We start from the raw sequence: 19,610 nt of genomic DNA, 5'->3' as shown, positions 1-19,610 counted from the left end.
CGAGCAAACCGTTGAAGAGCCTGAGGCTCAGCAGTGCTACCGAAAGCTGCGTGATCCACCTGACCGTTATGGCCCTCGTCCTGCCGACACACCCACTTTGGCTTCCACCAAGAACAAGCAGAAGCGGAGGCCATACCATAGTGACCTAGGCATAGGAGTGCATAAGGTCAAAGGGGGGACGGGTTGTAATTTCATAGGGACGTAAAATCATAGGGCGTAATTATCATAGGGACCTATGCTCCAAATGGAATTTATCCCATTCTGCGTGTCTTATTTTTGTTCCACAGAAAACTTACACCGCAGCAGAACTACGACCCAAGTTGCCGGGACTGCAAACACAACAGTTCGGACCAGTCCAGCCGGCGGAACAACTCTCAACGGGAGGTGTTCCCCTGCATTTACCACATGAGCCAATTGTTCCCCCTACTGAGGGACCACGAACAGATCGAAAACTTCGATCTCTGTATGCAACGCGCTTGCGCCCTACTACCTAGCTGGAGCAATCCCGAAACCAAGTGGCCACCACTCACCCAAACGGCACGAGAACGGAAGGTCCAGCAGGATAACGAATGTAACAGTCGACCTCGTAACACGGGCGCCGACCAGTCGAGAGGGTACGGTCCAACGGCCTCCCGAAAACTCACGGACAGCAGTCGCACCAGCAGCAGCCACCGTCAGGCTCTCAGCCCTATGGGTATGAGGCGCCAACTCCGACGACGTACGAACAGATTTTGAGTAACATCAATCCGTGGTCGATCAGGTGGTCAAGCAGCTTATGGAAGGTGGACTGCTGGATGCCTTAAAAGGCCAGTATGAACTGACGCGTACTCAACAATATGCGCTGTAGTGTATGATGTTGCTAAGTGCAAAAGGTCATGAGTTGTGGTGTGCGATAATACTGATGATTTAGTACGACTACCAGCTGGGTACGAGAATCTGAGACTTTGTGCTATTACTTATTATTATCATATTAAAGCGTATTACATATACGACATTGGCGTGAAGGCGGTATTACTCAAAGCGAGTGTATGCCCGGATCGGTCGATACATCTACGTCGACTTCTGATACTTCCCCAGTGTCTTCCCCAATGACTGCCGCAAAAGAAAAAGCCCAGAACTTGATCCGTTTTAACCCGGATCAGATTGAATGGACATCCTGGAATGTCCTCCTCGCCATACTCAATGGCGGTGAGGAATTCACCACGATTGACATGTCCGATGCATATCACCAGGTGCCACTTGATGAGCCGAGCCGCGAGTTGGTTGCGATAAACACGCATCGCGGACTGTATCGCTACAACCGACTGCCGTTCGGAGTGGCTGCTGCGCCAAGCATCTTCCAACAGATGATGGAAGAACTGCTGAATGGCATCCCGTATGTGGCTGTGTACATGGACGACATTATAATCACAGGCAGAACACGACAGGAGCACCTTGCGAATCTGGCCGAAGTAGCCGAACGAATGAACCGACAAGGATTCACCCTGAAACAGCAGAAGTGCAACTTCCTCCAGCTGTCGGTAGAATACTTGGGATTCGTGGTTGACAGAAACGGCCGACATGTTTCCGAAACAAAGATTCGCGCAATCATGGAGATGCCAGCATCGGTGGACGTCGCCCAGGTGCGATCTTTCTTGGGAATGATCAATCATTACGGCAAGTTCATTCACCAGCTGGCGACCAAGACGTACTGCCTCAACGCCCTGCTGAAAGTGGACGTCAAGTGGGAATGGTCAGGAGAATGTGATGGTGCCTTCCGCAGCCTGAAGGCGGAGCTGGCACAGGCTACTACAATGCTGGTGCATTACGATCCTGCGAAGCCGCTAATCCTCGCAGCGGATGCGTCGCAGTACGGGATCGGAGCTGTCATTAGCCACCGCGGACCGAGCGGGGAAGACCAGCCCATTGCCCATGCATCGAAGACGTTTACGCAGACTGAACAACGGTACGCGCAGATAGAGAAAGAGGCGCTGACCTTTGTCTTCGGTGTGAAGAAGTTCGACCAGTACCTGGCGGGTCGGGAGTTCACACTCCTTACTGACCACAAGCCGTTGGTCACGGTGTTCGGCCGGAAGACTGGAATCCCTGCGGTATCTGCCAACCGCCTCCAGCGGTGGGCCATTGCACTCATGGCGTATACTTTTACCATTGAGTACCGGTCTACCGATGACTTTGGACTGAGCCGGCTGCCTCTGCACTCGAAGGACATCTTCGACGCCAACGACTGGGGAATGCACGAAGCCATCCATGCTGTCCAAATGGAAGTGTTGAGTGAAACACCGGTGGACGCGAAGAAAATCGCTAGTGAAACTGGCAAAGATCGCGTGCTGGCTCGGTGTCGTCACTTGGTCCTTAAGGGATGGCCAGAGAAGGCACCACCGGAACTCCAGCCGTACCACCAGAGACGACTGCAACTGTCAGTGGTCGCTGGATGTGTCCTGTGGGGAGCGAGAACGGTCATTCCAGAGTCGCTCCAAGCGGCCCTGCTGAAACATCTGCATGCTACAGATGCTGGCGTGGTGCGGATGAAGGCGGAAGCCAGAAGTCACTTCTGGTGGCCTGGACTGGACGGCGACATCGAACGGCTGGCCAAGAAATGCCCTGCTTGCACGATGGCAGCAAAGGAGATGGCGAAAGTGCCCTTGCAGCAGTGGCCGGTTGCCGAGAATCCGTGGCAGCGTGTGCACATGGACTTCGCGGGCCCGTTCCACAACGAGATGTTTCTCGTGATTGTGGACAGCTTCTCGAAGTGGCCCGAAGTCGTCAAAATGCGGCGTACGCAGTCCGGCGACGTGATTGCCGTGCTGGAGCATTTATGTGGCCGTTATGGATACCCGAAACAGCTGGTAACGGATAACGGGCCGCAGTTCACCAGCGCTGAATTTGCAGACAACTGCAAGGCCAACGGAATCACGCACCTGCGCACGGCGCCTGGACACCCGCAATCAAACGGGCAGGCGGAACGTTATGTTGGCGCATTCAAGGACGCCATGACCAAGATGTTGACAGGCAACAATGCTAACATCGACGACGCACTGCGGAAATACCTGTTCAGGTATCGTACGACACCGCAAGCCACCACTGGAAGTTCGCCCGATGAGCTATTCCTCAAGCGCCGAATGCGCACAGCGCTGGATTTGGTACATCCGGACGCGAACGATACACGGCAATCCAACATGGACCGTCATAAACGAAATTTCGATCGGCATGCCAAAGAGAAAAACTTCCTTGGCGGACAGCTGGTGTTGGTACGTGATTTCCGCCACGGTCCTAAAACCCATTGGACGCCCGGCCAGCTGCGGTCTAAGAAAGGAAACCGTCAATGGACAGTTACCGTCGACGGCCAAGAGTGGTTTCGCCACGAAGACCAGATCAGGCCGCGTGAATGGCGTGCTGCAGCTGAGCCCAACGACGTTACATCGCCAACAGTGCCAAAGGCGATGATATCGGAAATCCCACAGCGTGACCAGCAACCTGCAATAGCGGAACCTGTCATCCGACCACAGCCGGAGCCAGCTCTGAACGCAGAGCTTCCCCAAGTGGCAGTGCCTGCCACAGCGAATCCTGCTCCTCCATTGCGTGTGTCAGCGAGAGCGAATAAGGGAGTCGAGCCAACACGATTCGGATATACAAAATAATTTTTTTTTTATCGGGGAAAGGAGATGTAGTGTATGATGTTGCTAAGTGCAAAAGGTCATGAGTTGTGGTGTGCGATAATACTGATGATTTAGTACGACTACCAGCTGGGTACGAGAATCTGAGACTTTGTGCTATTACTTATTATTATCATATTAAAGCGTATTACATATACGACATGCGCCGCTGAAATACGGTTTGCGGTTGAACGCGGTGCTGTAATCAGTTAACAACAGTGAAAGTAGGCTGCCGTGTTGACTGTTGACTGAACTCAAACGGATCAGTTCAGTAACACGCTACCAGCATGATAGGCGCTGCAACTTGCACGCTACCTGGGGCTTGCTTTTACTCGACTTTCGTTGCGTTCCTTATACCTCCGGCAAAAAGGCAACAAAACCGGTGTCACTGAAATTTAAGGAATGCCGGTACATGGTGCAACATTGGTGTATATAAACGAACACTTTCGCTTTCGCGCACCCCGGCACCCTTAACCTTTTTTTCCTAGTTTTTAGTCATTCTGTAGTCAAAATTCGTATATAGTGGCCTGAAAACCCTTTATGTTCAACGCACATAAAGGGTTTATATTCTGGTCTGGTTTAGCTGGCTTATAACGTTGTTGGCGTGGAGGCTGAACAACGTTATGAGCCAGCTAAACCTGGCCGGAAACGATATTTTCAGTAGCAGTTCGCTTGCTTTTTTCGTAATGCACTGAAGCATGTAACCATTACTAGATTGACTATTAGTGACCTTTGCTACAATTTCATTACGATGCCTGTTGTTGAGCCAGGTTTAAATTCCCATGCTAGATGTCGATCCTAGCCTTTAATGTGTTACCTGCCTACCGTACAATAAACAATAAACAATAAGCAACGCAAAGCAAAGCAGATCAACCGTCTTAAAAATTTTGCCTGGAAATACCAATTTCCCGGAAGATCACCGAGTACATCAACGGACATCAGCTGCTACCGGAAAAGTCAGTGAAACATCTCGGAGTGATACTGGATGACATCTCAGTTGGACTGACCATGTCCATAAAAGTCCAATAGAGTTTTCGGTACGGTACATCACTTTTAAACCGTGTGAAAGTCGGCCTACCAATGTCCCAGCGCATTGCGCTTTTCTGTGTCTTTGTTCAGTCGCATCTGAACTACTGCTATACAGTGTGGAGCGGGGCATCTGTGCGCTTGCGGGATAAATTGGCCGCGATGCATCGAAACGGTCTCCGAGCGGCTGCAAACTACGCAAAGATACCCACGGAATCGTTCATGAAACAACATGGGATCTTGCCGCTCTTCACGAGATGGAAACAAAAGGAAGCGATATGGTTATACAAGATCAAACATCCGGAAAAATTCCATGTGTCGCAGTACATCAGCGAGATGGTGGAATTTGACGACCGTATCAAGCCGTACAACCTTCGGAATAGAAACCGCATCCATATAAAGGCGGAAGCGAAGAAGGAAGTTGGCGAGACGACCTTTGCTTGGAAGGTTAATAAATTGTGGACATTTTTTGTTAATTCTAATTCCTCTGATCTGTTCGATATTCGCACTATTGGTGCTTTTAAGCAAGCTTTGAACCGTGTCAATTTTGTTTGAGTCCTTTTCTGTCTATCTGTACTCGTACTTTTAGATTTTACTGTTTGGCCAGGTTCAAAATCCCATCTGGTATGTCACCCTAGCCGGAAATGGGCTACCTGCTCCACGATGAATAATAATAATAGTACGGTTTTTATCATTTGTTTCAAATTTGATATATTTTTATCTGAGATTCATTTTTTTAGTATTTGAATTTTTAAAAACATTCATGGAAACGAGACTCGGTGTAAAAACGATCTTCGGGGCAACGAGTTTTTTCATGCAGGATTTTCTAATCGATTCATAATGAGGTTTTTGGATACACCTCCGTATGTTTAAACGTTTTTAACTTTATCAAGCCCATAACTGCCGAAGCGGATGTTGCGCGCACGGACAGCCTTCACGCCAGTGAATACAACTCATCTGACTACAAAAATGCCAAAAAACAACGCCAAAAAGTGTATGGAAGTGCGCGGGAGCGAAAGTTATCGTGCATGCGCTATACATACGAATTTGATACCATGTACCGGCACACTTTCTTTAACAATTGTACGTAGAAGGCCATAGCAAAAGCCGGCAATAATTATAAGCTGCTGTTTATATTACGGAAGTGAACGAAACGACCTTTGGATTCTAGTTTCTGCTCAAAACTTCGTTGCGTAAAACGCAGAAATTTCAGATATAATTTCAGCTTGAATTTAAGCGCTACTTCCTGTGGGCTGTGATACATTTAAGATATTTCCGGCACGAGATATCCATGAAAACATCAATAATAACTTAGGAAAAAAAGGTGCAATCACAAAGTAAGCTATTATGAGTACTTACATTTGTTACTGTTGCTTACGTAAATTGACATTACTGTATAATCGAATACTGAGAACGTAGATATAGACTACAATCTGACTAAATGAGGAGGCTACGGTCTATGTTAAAAAGCCAGCGAACAGCCTTTTTTGCCCGCTGAGGCTGGTTGATCAATGCAGCCTCTCTGTTGTGACTATAAATAGACCGAAGACAGCGCATTCCGGTGCTGCCAAAAAGCGCAAGCGGAGTGCTGCCTTGCTGTATCGATCGATCGGCACATGTGTGTGTGAGTGGGTAAATCCGCTCGCATTCACTTACACACGTATGAGTCTGGCTGTCTGTGCGCTTACTAGCTGTACAAACCGGTTTTCGCTGTCTTCGCTACAACGCATACCCTAAACCCGTAGCTTCCTTTCTTGCTCGCATTGTAAAACGTAGTGTGTCCCAGTATGATCCTGTCCACCTTGATGGAGCCCACATTAAATTTTTATAAAATTGAAGGCTTTACGGCAGAAGTCGGCATTGTTAATTGTTAGGCACTCTAAACATAGCTTCTCATGCCAAACTAGCCAGAGACAGATGTAAACGTTTCAACGCAACTGATTTTACGTGCGCACTGTCGCACGTTAAGACGAGGGGTACCCAGCATATGGTCCCCTTGCGCTAATTTTTTGTGTACACGCGGTGGTAAATGTACGGTCAATTTAACTATTGCCGTACGCCACCAAGATGTTGTGCTATCATCTACTAATTTTTTTGGGAAGTTTTGTAGGGTCATTAACAAAATAATGGGGTAATTAATTTTTAGCTTCGACCCCGGTGAAAATATTCACTATACACCCGGTTAGGACAATATGTCGTCTTATGATAGATCTTGATGTCGACTATCCGTTGCTGGTAGGGTTATGAAAAATTCGAAAAAAACGCCATTGAAATATCAAAATCAAAATTTTAAACCGAAATTCCGGGCGAACGCGACGTCACATCAAGATGAAAATTAGTGCAACGGATAGCGTGAGTAGTTGTCTTCCTGTTCACTTTGATGCCGACAATGTGCACTGTAACAGGAATATCTTCTTGGACTTGATAAACTGCAAACCACTATCGCGTCAAAGTTCAGTACAACAGGCAAGTGACCACTGAAGCCACGCAGAGAGCATTCTGTCTGCCGGCCTGCCGGCAACCATTCGGTCAGCCGGTCAGCCCACGAAGACTGCTTGACCACACGGCTGATTGCATACAAACCGGGCCCGGTGGGGAAAAGCAAATACTGTGCATCCTGCTCGAAGCTTTTCATGTCCTTCCAGTCTTTTCCGAACTACGATAGCGAATAGGCCCGAAGCAAACTGCTAAGTGCAAACCTTTTGTCATTTCTTTTTCGTGCCTTAATACCTTTTAACCAATAATACAAAGCAAAACGTAACAACGTAATAAGTACTACCAAAACGTGTCAAATAATTCGCCACCTACTGACTTTTACAGGAAAGACTGCACGGATGTAATAATTTTTATTAGCTTGCCATTAGGAGTAATATCTAAGTTTCGAATGAACTAGGTTTTTATCTAGGTTTTTATCTACGGCACAAAGCGCGTATTTTGTTATAAAATGTGAATAAGCTACTTGAATATGACTATATGAGCATACCTTTAATTGCTTTCTTTTGAAAACTTCTACTCCTGTTTTGAAATGCCAATAAACTTAGAATATTTCCAAGGTTCAACCTTGGTTCAACTCTTGCCGTGTAGGGCATTTGTTGTCAGTTGCATCACTACACCTATCGTTGCCAGTTTGATGGCCTACTTATTCTTTGTGAGCGGGGAGAGAGAGATAACCAGGAAGACGCACGAGTTCAGGAGCGCTGGCAGGCGGCAGGCCCGATCGCTGCCCATTGCCCACTAAACTGACCGATAGGTTCGATTTGCCACTGCTCTAACGGAGCGCTTTCGGCAACTTTCTGTTGTACTGCGCATGCTGTTTAACGTCAAAATAACTCTTTCAGTTTAAAATTTTAATAAACATTGCTGGTGTCGGGTTTTAGATCACGAAACGCTCTTTCCAACAATATGCAGCACGGGGGGTGTACCAATTTAACCATATGTTGGGTACCTCTCGTCTTAACAATCATATGAGCCGGTTGGGTTCATCTGTTTGTATTGCCATTTACGTACAACGGGCGAAATAATCAGCAGACAAAACAACTAGATAAGGCTAGCTGTTTGTAGAACTATCCTCTGGAAGCAAAGTGCGCGTAAACAGTGTACAAAGCGCCGATTTTTTTGGAATCACAATGAAGTTTACATGCACGCATGCCGAACATGAGCCGAGCCGGCACCATAGTGACCAGTAGTCTGTAGTCAAATCGCTGTTGTACTGTAGATCGTGCCATCATCGTGGTACAAAATCGCGGCTTCACTCATTACTTCCTTTTCTTTGCAGAAATGATTTCGTGATGGTATAGTAAATTTACAAATAATGACAACACTAGTTACCCTTCTCAGCCGGCCTTCTGGTCCAAAACTGTTTGTCGTCAATAATAAGGCATGTCGTGGAGCAATACTCGGTATGTTAATTAGCATTACAGCGCTTAACATTATCCATAAATTAATCTTTCGTTACTAATGGTATGAGCACGAGGTCATATTAATTTTTATTATTGGCTTCGATTGGTAAGGATGCAGTACAGATACGTAGCTCGTAACACAAAATTTGTTTTTTTTTTTTTTTCCGCATTGTATGTATGTTAAGAATCAAATGGTAATTCAACTACATCACTTCAACACATAATACATTGTAATCTTTCATAATAAAGATGTAATCTACAGCCTCAACCGACAACAGAGATAGACGGTCTGATTATACTGAACATCTCATCTAAATTAGCCGATGCTGGTGCTGTTCCCATGACGGAGGCCGCATTCCCGCATGCTGTAGCCCCACAAAATTTGTTGTTCACAGTTACAGTAGTACCCCGCTAGCCTTGCCGCTAGTATAGTTCACCTATGGAGCATATTATGATTTCAGTTAATTTTTATCAGCGCTTTGACGAAATGTACAGGTATTGTTATGCTTTACACAAATTAATCAGACATTATGTATTTATTATTTAATAAGTAAAACAGCGCTGAAAACTAATAATTTCTATAGTGAATTAACAAACAGCAGAAACGAGAGGTCTATAGAGAGGAGAGCATCACAGAAAGCAGTTGATCTAAAATTAAATTAGCCGGAACAGGTTACCGTATGTATGCACTATGCATACTTACTAACATCGTATTACCAATGCAATTTTGGATAAAATCGTTATTGCCTTTTCAAAGCTACGGTGGTGCAACGTTATACAGCATACATTGTTCATTCATTCCTAAACGGGTCCACTGGAGAGCGGGCATGATACACATAGCACATCTAAATTTAGATTACTGTGTTTATATGTGTTTATATGCGAACAATTTTGCATGCTGTAGCGCAGCAATGTTCTAAAATACTGCTGTGGAAAAAATAATTGATCAAATTATTAAATTATTTAATAAATCAAATCAATAAGCCAGTAAGACGGGTCTGAAAGTTCATATTCCAAGTTTTTCCAACAAAATCATATACGATTTGTTTTATGTTTGATAGAAGTGTATAATACTTCATATTTTATCACAGGCGTTAAATAACGGTAGCCAATGCAAGTTAAAGTGCTAAACTACCAAATGGCTGAAATGTGTGTGCAAATAAAATTGTAAATTTGTTCATACATCAGTTGGCAGATCCGATTCAGGCGGCTTCACGCTCAACCGCAAATCATTTTCCAGCGGTTTGCTTTCTAGAGTTGCTGTCAAATATGTTACGTATTGGGACTCTGATGCGAATTGTATCTAGGTCAAAACTCTCGAGTGCGCAACAACTCACGCACTGATTTGTGAGTCAGAGAGATTCACTGATAACGCCTCGCGCATTGGTCAGATGGAGAATCAGTTGCTGAATTAGAAAACCGAGCTGTTGAGCTCGGTTTTAGAATTCGCGCTCACATTCATGACCGCTTGTCAACTCTTTAAAATTATCCTGCGCTGCTAATAAGCGTTCGTAGTGAGCCAGGCTGCATTAAACTGTATGTAATTACGCTTTGCTTACTGTAGTTCGTCATTAAGTTTTAAGATAATAAAGTTTAATTAATTAATTTAGCTAATAATTAGTAATCCAGCGAATTTTTTAGCACGTAATTAACAAATTTATTACACATGAAGAAAATTAATTACTTGTCATTAAGCTATGTGAAATTATTTTTCTTAATAAGTTTGCGCTTGTTGTGTTGAGTTGTCCATGATAGTGAATGGCACTGAAGGTAGTTTTATTGCAGAATTCACGGTGCTGTCAGATTTGGTGTTTATTTCTACGAGTGTATCCGTTATTTTTTTTTTGGGAATGGTGGGAACATGTTTCAATTTTTTTCTCTTAGTCATAGCAGAAAAACGAGTAACGGAAACGTGCGCAGCAGTCGTGCCGCAGATACAAGCGGGCTGCTGATATTTGACAGTCCTATAGATCTGGAAGTGCCGCGATTGTATTTTTTGCAACTCGCGTTGCGATTCTGCTTAACTGCGATACTTTGCGCAAACGGCAAAATGCGATGTAACCTTTTGAAATTCTTTATGCCGGCGCATATTTTCGAACTTCGTGCATGGCTAATAAGGGTGTTAACACTTTATATGTAAAACTGACGGTACACTGGCAAGATTTTCAGGGATTATGCAGCAAACCCGCTTTTTAATTGTGCGACCGTGCCACATTTTATGCGGCATCTGCCAGATTTTATCATTTGCCAGCTGCCAGAGTCTCCAGGTTTTATTGATTGCCATGCCACTGGCAGTGCCATTGGCAGGTGCCACTGCCAGGTTTTACACCCTGCCGTTCTGGAAAGCGAATTCCAGCGGAAGGACTGGCTCCACACTTTCAGTATGGACGACCACCTGGACAACCGTGAGGGCTACCCGACGGTCCGCGGTAACGCTCTACTGAGCGCCACAGACTGAACTTACTCGGGCAGCCCATCATCAGACCCGATTGGAACGACCTGTGCGAATTTCACATTCAGGATGACCAGCTTGATCACATCAATTACCTGGCTCAGTTTGTCCTACCGGACGCGAACGCCAGTTTTCTGGTTACGGCCGCAAGGACCGCAATGGGAACTTCGCGAAGACCTGAAAACTATCAGGAGGCCCCAACCGGGACTTATGCGTACACGTACAACGGTAGGTCATCCGAATCTTCGCAGCCAGACTTACGGTGCCACAGGGAACTAGAAGTCGCCTACCGGCAAGGGAGGATAATTCCCGCACTTAGTCAACAGACCAACATGTTTGCCGGCTACAAACGCCAACCGGCGCCCCCAACTTAATTTTGGGAGTTTGGCCAGGCCAACCTGATGTTTTCATCAGAGCCACCGTTTGGACACGAGCCACCACTTTGGTCTCGACCAGCGTTTAATTTTTATGGCCACGGTCTTGTAAAGGCAAAGTTGAATTGTAATCTTTTTATTACGATATTTGACCATGAGCCTTATAAATCTGTGTTTTTTTACTCATCGACCAAAGAAGCCTCAACAAACCTCACTGGAACCCTCAACACACCGGGTGCACTCCAGATTTCGGCCGTTCGGTGCACTGCACCGCGGGTCTGAGACAGCGGCCCTACCGGGCAAGAGAGACAAAGTGGCATCCGGACCTACCGGGTATCGGATCCTGGCACCCTCCAGTTGGCCAGGGACAGAGTCGAGAAGGTGCTCGCAGGAGCTCCCACTCCCGCCCAGAGGCATGTCAGAGACCACTCACTCCAGGCGGTAGACACCTGTTGTGGCTTGCTCTGTCGCCCGCACGCAGGTGGCCACGCTACTCTTGCCGCGCTATTACGCTGATTACTCAGCGTATACTTTGTTTACGCTGACGAGTTAGCGTTGCTTTGCACTCGTGGGGCGTAGCCCAGCGCTTACGAGCGATTCCATGCTGTGCGGCCTCAGCTGATACGCAGGTGCAGCCTGCCGCTCATGACGTTGATTTTCACTGAACTAGCTGGCAGCTACTTCTCCCTTCGGTTTTCCGCATTGGTTTTCGGTGATTTTTGTGGTTCCTTTATTGATACTCAATAAAGGATTGCTCCCTTTTCCTCGTTGCTTCTGAGTCGGTCTGACAAAACCTTTCGTGTCCCAGTTTATATTATCACAGAATCCAAAAATGCGAATGTTCGCAGATTTTCATGTTTGTTTCGAAATAGCTTTGCGCCTAACTGATCTGCCTATTTGTGCAGAATGTCGCTGCAGGAATAAACGCTTAGGCAGTTGCTACAGATGCGCCATAACGCAACAAGTTTTATTATAGAGAATTACGTACAATAGCAACTGATACATGTTTATATGCATATAGTAGCTCGATATGCTGTGTAAGTATTCGATAGCGAGCTCGCGAAACGGAGACGGGCGGCGCACTATGGTTAAAGAAAAATTCGACGTGCTGGCACTGGATGTGGCTGGCAGCCAGTGCATACGCATACCACAGGAGTTGAACGGCACGCCAGTGTCAGCACTGGATTCGGGATCCGGCGATGCCATCCTCACGGCGGGAACGTGGAGGGCGATTGGTTCGCCGCGCCTATCGCCGTCAACGCAGCCGCTAAGGAGCTTCCCTGGTCATGCGTTGTCAGTGATCAGAACCGCCACAGTGGATGTGCAACGCGTCAGCGTCCGGAAGCAGTTACCGGTGGTGGTAGTGGGCCGCGGTGGCGATGCCATCGGCCGCGACTAGATAAGCGCCTTGGATCTGAGCCAAATGAGCCTCCGTGAGCTGCAGGCCAGTGAATTATACAGCGTTACCAGCAGTGTGGAGGAAGTCATCGACCGGGACAAGGAAGTGTTCCGCGAAAAATTGACTCACTGCAAGCGGAATAAGGCGCGTCTCCACTTGAAACTGGGAGCGCGACCAGTGTCCTGCAAACCCCGTACAGTGCCATTCGCGTTTGGAGAGGCGATCGAGAAGGACCTGGAGCGTTTGGTGGTGCGCGGCATTCTCACTCCAGTCGAACAAACCGACTGGGCGGCGCTCATTGTGGGGACGCTGAAGAGAGTTGGTGATGTGCGAACGTGTGCTGATTTAAGCACCGGTCTGAACGACTCGATGGACGTTCAAAAGGATATCCGCTCCCAACGCCTGACGAATTATTCGCCAAGTTAAACTGCGGAGAGAAATTCAGTACGTTGTTTCGCCGAGGCGTATGCCCAAGTGGAAATGGACAACGACAGCAAACAGCTTGTGGTGATCAATACACACAAGGGACTGTTTCGGTGTAACCGAGTGCCGTTCGGAGTCGCCAGTTGGGCCATCATATTTCAGCAAATTATGAAACAGATTCTCCCATGGCTGCGAAGGCGTGGCCGTTTATCTTGACCATATTATAGTCACCGGCGCCACGGATGAAGAGCACTTGCGCAACCTCGAAAAGGTCATGGAGCGGTTGTCAGAACACGAACTGTCGCCGAAGCGCAGCAAGTATCATTTCATGCAACTGTTCGTGGAGTATTTGGTTTTCATCGTGGACAGTCGTGGGCGCCACATTTCGAGAATCCGTGTGAAGGCGTTGCTGCATATGAGCCCGCCGAAAAACTTAAGTGAGCTGCACGCGTTTTTCGGCAAGGTGAGCTACTATGCCAAATTCGTGAAGAATCTGTCCGTAAAGTGGCACGTGTTTCACAACTCCAGAAAGCTGACTTAACTGATGGTCAAAATAATGCGAACAGCAGATCGTGGAGTTAAGTAGGAGATTGCCTAAGCCACGTTTTTGGTGCATTACGAGCCGGCGATGCCGCTGATTGTAGCAGCCGACGCATCGCAGTACGGCATTGGAACGGTGCTGTGTCATCGGTTCCCGGACGGTACGGAGAGACCGATTGCACACGCATCCTGGAGTCTCAACGCCGCCGAAATTGGGTACGGGCAGATTTTGAAGGGATCCCTCGCCCTGGTCTTCGGGTGCAAGCAATTTCACTAATATACTGCTGGGAGGAATTCACCTTGCTGGCGGACCACACGCCACTGCTGAGCGACATGAGCGTGTTCGTGGACCGGAAAAGGTTAGCGGTGGTGCCCGCGAACCGCCTTCAGCGCTGGGCGTTAATGCTGATGGCGCACAGTCCGACTATTTTGAACCGGCGAACAGAAGAGTTCGGCCAGGCTGACGGGTTAAGCAGGTAACCACTGCATTCCACGAAGCTGACCGAGTTGGGTAACCGGGGAATGGACAGCGTAGTCAATGCTGTGCATACGGAGAATGTGGGACGGTTACCAGTGTCGGTAGAAATTGTGGCGGAGGAAATCCGCGCGGATGCCGAGCTCAGCATCGTTCTAGAGTACGTCCAAACCAGATGGCCGAGCGTGGTAAGAGAAGAGCTGCGACCGTATAAGCGGGTGGAAAGCGAACTGGTGACAGTAAACGGGTGCCTGTGTTGGGGCACACGGACTGTGGTACTGAAGAAGTGTGTGCAGTGTACTACACTGCACACCGTAGGTTCGTGAAATAGCCTTGACTCTATGGTAAAGACATCTTACGTAGATTCAGATTTTTGCTATAAAACAAGCGTTGGTATAAAGCTATTAACGCCACTGGCTCTAGATTTGCATTACATTAGAAAAGCGATTAACATGCATCCTAAGACCATATAACAAAAACTCGAACTGGTACATTTCAATTGGCTTAACATAATGAAACGCGATGGCAGTATCGGAACAACAGTTCAGGAGATCACCGTCGTTGTTGTGAGTGTGTTGTGGGTACCAATCCGTTGTACGACTCATATGACCCGGAGACATGTGGTAAGTGATATTAAAAGGGAAAAACCTTCCCCTATCATGCTCGTCTCGGCTGTTCTTTGGCTTTACGTTGACTCTTTCCAGGCAGCGTCCCATCTCCAAATCTTCGTCGCCTCCGCTGTCGTTTCGGCATCGTTGTTTGTTTAAGCCACGCTCTATCAGCCTTCGTACCGCTTCTCGGCTTAGTACATATCCTGCCCCACCCGACATGTAACCTGTAAAATTAGGGCTTCGAATACGCGATTTCAGGCAATAAAATTAGTAATAAAGTCCAAGTAAAGCTGTGGATGCAATGGTTTTCGAGGTGATAGCATTGCACAAAATTGACCTCGAATCATCAGATACGAATCTCATTTCTGACATATTGAAATGCGGCACTACTTGCAGTGATATCGATAATGATAATATTATCATAATAATAATGATTATGATAGATTAGGACTACGAGTATGATCGTTATTATGATCACCATTATTAATATTGTTGCAACTACATTAGCCAACCTCCATCAACGAACAAATTTAACAGGCTATTATTCCGGAAATTTTTCTTTATAATTTGAAATTTTTGTATTTTTATTATCAAAAAATTTAGGTGATGTGAACACCTTGACGTGTACTGGCGTCCCTTAGACTACACATCGGTACTACTTTTACTACTTTTACTACTTCTACCCCGAGGCTTAGGCTTACTCCTTACTACAGCTTCTACGCGAGTCCTGACCCCGAGTCTCTATTTCGACTTCTTAGAAATCTCCAACAGAGAACTTTGACCGCGACTCGCCATTTCGACATGACCGCGCTTCGATGACGTAGTTCAACCTATTGTTCTAGTGTATTAACTGACCTCATGTTCTTATTGGGCCACGTGTGTAAATGCTTTCTAGATGCTCTCATTAGATTAGTCCACGTGTATGCAGTCGTCTCTCATTGGTTAACGTTTAGATCTCTATTGTTCTCAGATCCGTAATTGCGCGTACGAAGAGCCAACACCTGCGAGTGCTCAGGGCTATATAAGGCGCCAGTCGCCCACACAAATTTCAAGAGTTGTAATCCCAACAAAAGTAGAGGCTTGTACTCGATCTGGTTAACTTCAGGCTTTTGCTCTGGTCTTCTCTTTCCAAGTGAGGCTGTTCAAACTGACCTCTGGGTGACCTTTCGCCTATTGTCAGGGTCATTCCTCTATCTCGTCGACGTGCATTATCATCTTCGGATAATCTCGTGGCGTAACAAGTTACCCACTTGATCTCACTTGCATCCTTTGACCTTTCGGTCCCTTCGATCTTCATGCCCTGTAGCGTTACCTGTCCGACGCTAGATGGTAGCCGAAGCGTATGAGTGCGAGAAATCCATCCACGTGGCGCTACAGGGCATGGTTTAGCGTTCATACGTTCATACGCTCGCGTTGGATCGAGTCCAGTCTGCGCATCATCACACAGCTGATACGACTGGCCTGCAGCTCGCACGTGTCTGCCGCCTGATTTCTTTCACGCCATCAGACGCTCAAGAACCCTGTTAGCAAGTTAGCAACCACTTGCTACTTTAGCCATCCGTGATCCGTGCTATGTTCTTGCTTTTCCTGCTATTACGCAGCATTGTTCCCTTTATTTGTCAATAAAGCACACTCGTGATCTCCTCGCCAGAGTCTGTTATAGTGCATAGGAGATTTTAGAAAGAAACCTAACGTACGGAGTCTACAGGAAAAGTCAAGAAGTCACCACTGCTTTACTACAGAATGACACAGCCAGAATCCCATTTCTGCCAAAACCCGCAAAAAGTCACGCAGAAATAAATTTGACGATCCCTATATTTCCCGGCTGTCGGCAATTTAAAGTTTAAAGTTCTTCATCAAAAAGTTTAAGGTTCAAAAAAATTATAAAAAAAAGGTTTCGGAAATTTTGTAACTTTTAGGTGTTTAACAGAAAATATTGGTCGAGCAAAGGGACTTAGAGTGTTTAGAGTTTGGCCAAATTTATAAGTTTGCATGTGACGTACTTGCAATGCAGTTGGGGATGTAACCGTGAAACTTACAGCGCTTGGAATAACGAAATTGGCAACCATCCTCATGTCTTTTATTAAAGCGAGAGATTTTACAAAACTTAAAATAGTTTTAGGTTTCTGCAGAATCTACCAGTAGATGGCGAATCGCTACACCTGCAGCGCGAGCGGAGTTCGCCGACAAGCAAACGAAATACTGGATAGGTAACACCGTAACAGTACATATGCAGTACTTGGACTGGCTACATTTGTCAGCGCAATAGTATAATGCTATTAAGCGCAGCGTGGAGTAATTAAGTACCGTTAAAATATTTGCCAGTGAAACTATAAGTTTTTCTACGCTTGGATCATTAGAAATAATATGCATGTGCAGCCAACAGGTTAATACTTTTTGCAATTTGTATTCCGCCGGTGGTTTATCCGCGCAGTTTGCGCGGGTCTACTAGTATTACTCTAAGTGATTATGCTCGCGGTAGCCAAATTTGAGAGGTCGTTCTCCACACTGAAGCGACTGAAAACGAAATACTGTGTGGCAAGAGAGATTGATGGGCTTGGCTTTGCTGAATGTGGAGAATGACATCTGTTTTTCGCCGCAGGAGTTAGCTACGAGCTCAGATAACCGCAGATAAATGTTGAAATTATTGAAATGAATAAGACCGCAAAAACTCGCTAAGTTATACTATGTTAAGATGTCATAAAGGGTTCGCTGACGCACCAGTAAAAAATGGTCTTGATTTGCCAAGGGCTTAAGATACGTGCCCCCCAAGCGTTGCCTTTTTCAATTTTCAGATACATGTTTGATGGGCGGTTAGCGCATGCTTGGCGCTTCGGGGCACCGCGGCATTTTGCCGAGGTCATACTAGTCATTAGCTTTTTGGTCGCAGAGAATTCGCCGCAAGGGCATCTCGCCGCGCGACATTTCGTTGCGGGACAATTGGTCAGCAGGACATCACGCCGCGAGACATTTCGTCGCCAAGCCGTTCGACGCCGAGGCATTTCGCCGCGAGGCTGTTTCGATGAGAAGTCGTTTTCAGCAAATAAATTTTTATCAGGCTGGAAAAAATGAAACTAAAAAAACGAAACTTCTTGAGAAAACGAGACTTACTGGAACCATTAGGGACAAGAATAAAAATGGTTCTGGAACCCCAAAGAAACTAACGTAGAAAAAAACCTGAGGAAATTTGGGAAACCAAGAAAATACGAAGCGTATGACCTAAGATACCTAATAACAACCTAAGCGCAGCCTAAAAATAACCTAAGAAACTTAAGAATGACCTGAAAATAAATCTAAGCGTAACCGTGAAAATTAGGCGTGCCGAATTCTTTTGCGGCGAAATGTCCGCGACCAGACGCCTTGCGTCGAAATGTCGCAAAGTTGAAATGTCCCAATGCAGATTGTCCCAAACCGAAGTGTCCCAGCGTAAATTTGTTTAGCGGTAAAATGCCTGTGCGACGAAAAGTCGTGCGTTGAATTTGATTGTAACAAAGTGCTACACTCCCAAATGTCCGGGTGCGCCGGAATGTGGCGTAGTACAGCAACCATGTTGCTGGTGTATGGTCATCAGTGTGAGACCATCATTAAGTGTGTTGTGTCTTTTTGCAGTAAATACAAAGTCGTGACATTGGCGTCACGATTTGTCGTACGAGGACATTTGGGTGCTGTGAACATACCCTGCACGATTAGGCTGCGATGAACAGCCGGCTAAATTTATAGCCGTTTGCATTCAGACCGAGCTACGGCTAGCCAGCTGTTCATCGCAGCCTAATCGTGCAGGGTATGTTCACAGCACCCAAATGTCCTCGTACTCAAGGAGTCTACGATGGAGGAATCGCACCCGGACATTTGGGAGTGTGACATTTCGCCATAATTAAATTCGACGCACGACTTTTCGCCGCGAAGACATTTCGCCGCTGGACATTTCGACGCTGGGACACTTCGGTTTGGACATCTGGTCGCGGACACTTCGCCGCAAAAGAATTGACACACTCAGTTTTCCGGGTTTTTGGAAAGTTTTCTTAGGCTTTTATGTTTCTTAGGCTTCTTTGGTTTCTAAGCTCTCTTAGGTTTCTTAGGTTTCTAAGGTTTCTTAGGTTTCTTAGGTTTCTTAGGTTTCTTAGGTTTCTCAGGTTTCTCAGGTTTCTCAGATTTCTTGAATTTCTTAGGTTTCTTGGGTTTCCTAGGTTTATTAGGTTATTTATGTCTGTGTTCTCGAATTATTTCTAGGTGTATCTGGACCGTTTCAAATGGCCTGATGGAAAGTTTGTTTGCTAAAGTGGAGTTTTCGTCGAAACAGCCTCGCGGCGAAATGTATCGGCGTCTAAACGGCCGGGCGACGAAATGTCTCGAGGCGTGATGTCCAGCCGACTAAACGTCCCGCGGCGAAACGTCGCGAGGCGAGATGACCTTACGGCGAAATGTCTGCGACCAAAAGTCCTGCGACGAGTTGTCGGCGGCGAAATGTCGCGGTGCCGGAGGAATGAATGGTCGCATACTCACATATCCACATTCATTACGCTTAGCACTGTAAAGCTAAGTTGAAATATCCGGCAATCGTACACTGCATTGTCGCCACATGCGCACGGATAACTGGGCCAGGGTCAAAAAGAGGGAGGGATTTTCTTTGGTCAAAAAGAGAGAGGGAATTTCTATGGTAAGAAAAGGAAGGGAATTTGAGCGATACTAAAATTTGCAAAATTACAGAGCGAGCAAATTTGAGCAAAACAAACCTTTTCAAGTACTACCTCGGATGCT

At 46.4% G+C, this 19,610-nt stretch overlaps 2 protein-coding genes and 1 long non-coding RNA gene across 4 annotated transcripts; 2 read left to right on the top strand and 1 right to left on the bottom strand.

Annotated features, from left to right (window-relative positions):
• Positions 1-1,088: 1,088 nt before the first annotated feature.
• LOC129601836 (uncharacterized protein K02A2.6-like) lies at positions 1,089-3,638 on the top strand. Its single transcript, XM_055500745.1, has one exon. The coding sequence runs from the start codon at positions 1,089-1,091 to the stop codon at positions 3,636-3,638; it is 2,550 nt and encodes an 849-aa protein (XP_055356720.1).
• A 454-nt stretch (positions 3,639-4,092) lies between these two features.
• Positions 4,093-5,370, top strand: LOC129601839 (uncharacterized). 2 transcript variants are annotated; one of them, XR_008692287.1, is made up of 2 exons: positions 4,093-4,690; positions 4,798-5,370. It is a non-coding gene; the product is annotated as an uncharacterized LOC129601839 (long non-coding RNA). The 2 variants fall into 2 exon arrangements; XR_008692288.1 differs by having other exon boundaries at positions 4,773-5,370.
• A 9,231-nt stretch (positions 5,371-14,601) lies between these two features.
• On the bottom strand, positions 14,602-16,038 carry LOC129601842 (glycoprotein-N-acetylgalactosamine 3-beta-galactosyltransferase 1-like). Its single transcript, XM_055500753.1, has 3 exons — positions 16,005-16,038; positions 15,365-15,424; positions 14,602-15,076 (listed from the first exon to the last, which is right to left on the bottom strand). The coding sequence occupies exons 1-3, from the start codon at positions 16,036-16,038 to the stop codon at positions 14,661-14,663; spliced, it is 510 nt and encodes a 169-aa protein (XP_055356728.1). The 3' UTR covers positions 14,602-14,660.
• Positions 16,039-19,610: the final 3,572 nt, after the last annotated feature.

This window comes from Paramacrobiotus metropolitanus, unplaced genomic scaffold (assembly GCF_019649055.1).
Source record: "Paramacrobiotus metropolitanus isolate TYO unplaced genomic scaffold, Prichtersi_v1.0 Parri_scaffold0000284, whole genome shotgun sequence".
Taxonomy (NCBI): Eukaryota; Metazoa; Tardigrada; class Eutardigrada; order Parachela; family Macrobiotidae; genus Paramacrobiotus; species Paramacrobiotus metropolitanus.
The sequence above is the reverse complement of the archived record's forward strand: the minus strand, read 5'-3'. Positions and strand labels throughout refer to the sequence as shown.

Bases quoted from the DNA above. Each gene is read 5' to 3' on its own strand.
- LOC129601836 (XM_055500745.1), top strand. From the start codon at position 1,089: ATGACTGCCGCAAAAGAAAAAGCCCAGAACTTGATCCGTTTTAACCCG.
- LOC129601842 (XM_055500753.1), bottom strand. From the start codon at position 16,038: ATGACCCTGACAATAGGCGAAAGGTCACCCAGAG. The intron at 15,425-16,004 runs GTCAGTTTGAAC...AAATACAAAAAT, and splicing joins AGGCGAAAGGTCACCCAGAG to TTCAAATTATAAAGAAAAAT. The intron at 15,077-15,364 runs GTTGGCTAATGT...CTAATTTTACAG, and splicing joins AAATTTGTTCGTTGATGGAG to GTTACATGTCGGGTGGGGCA.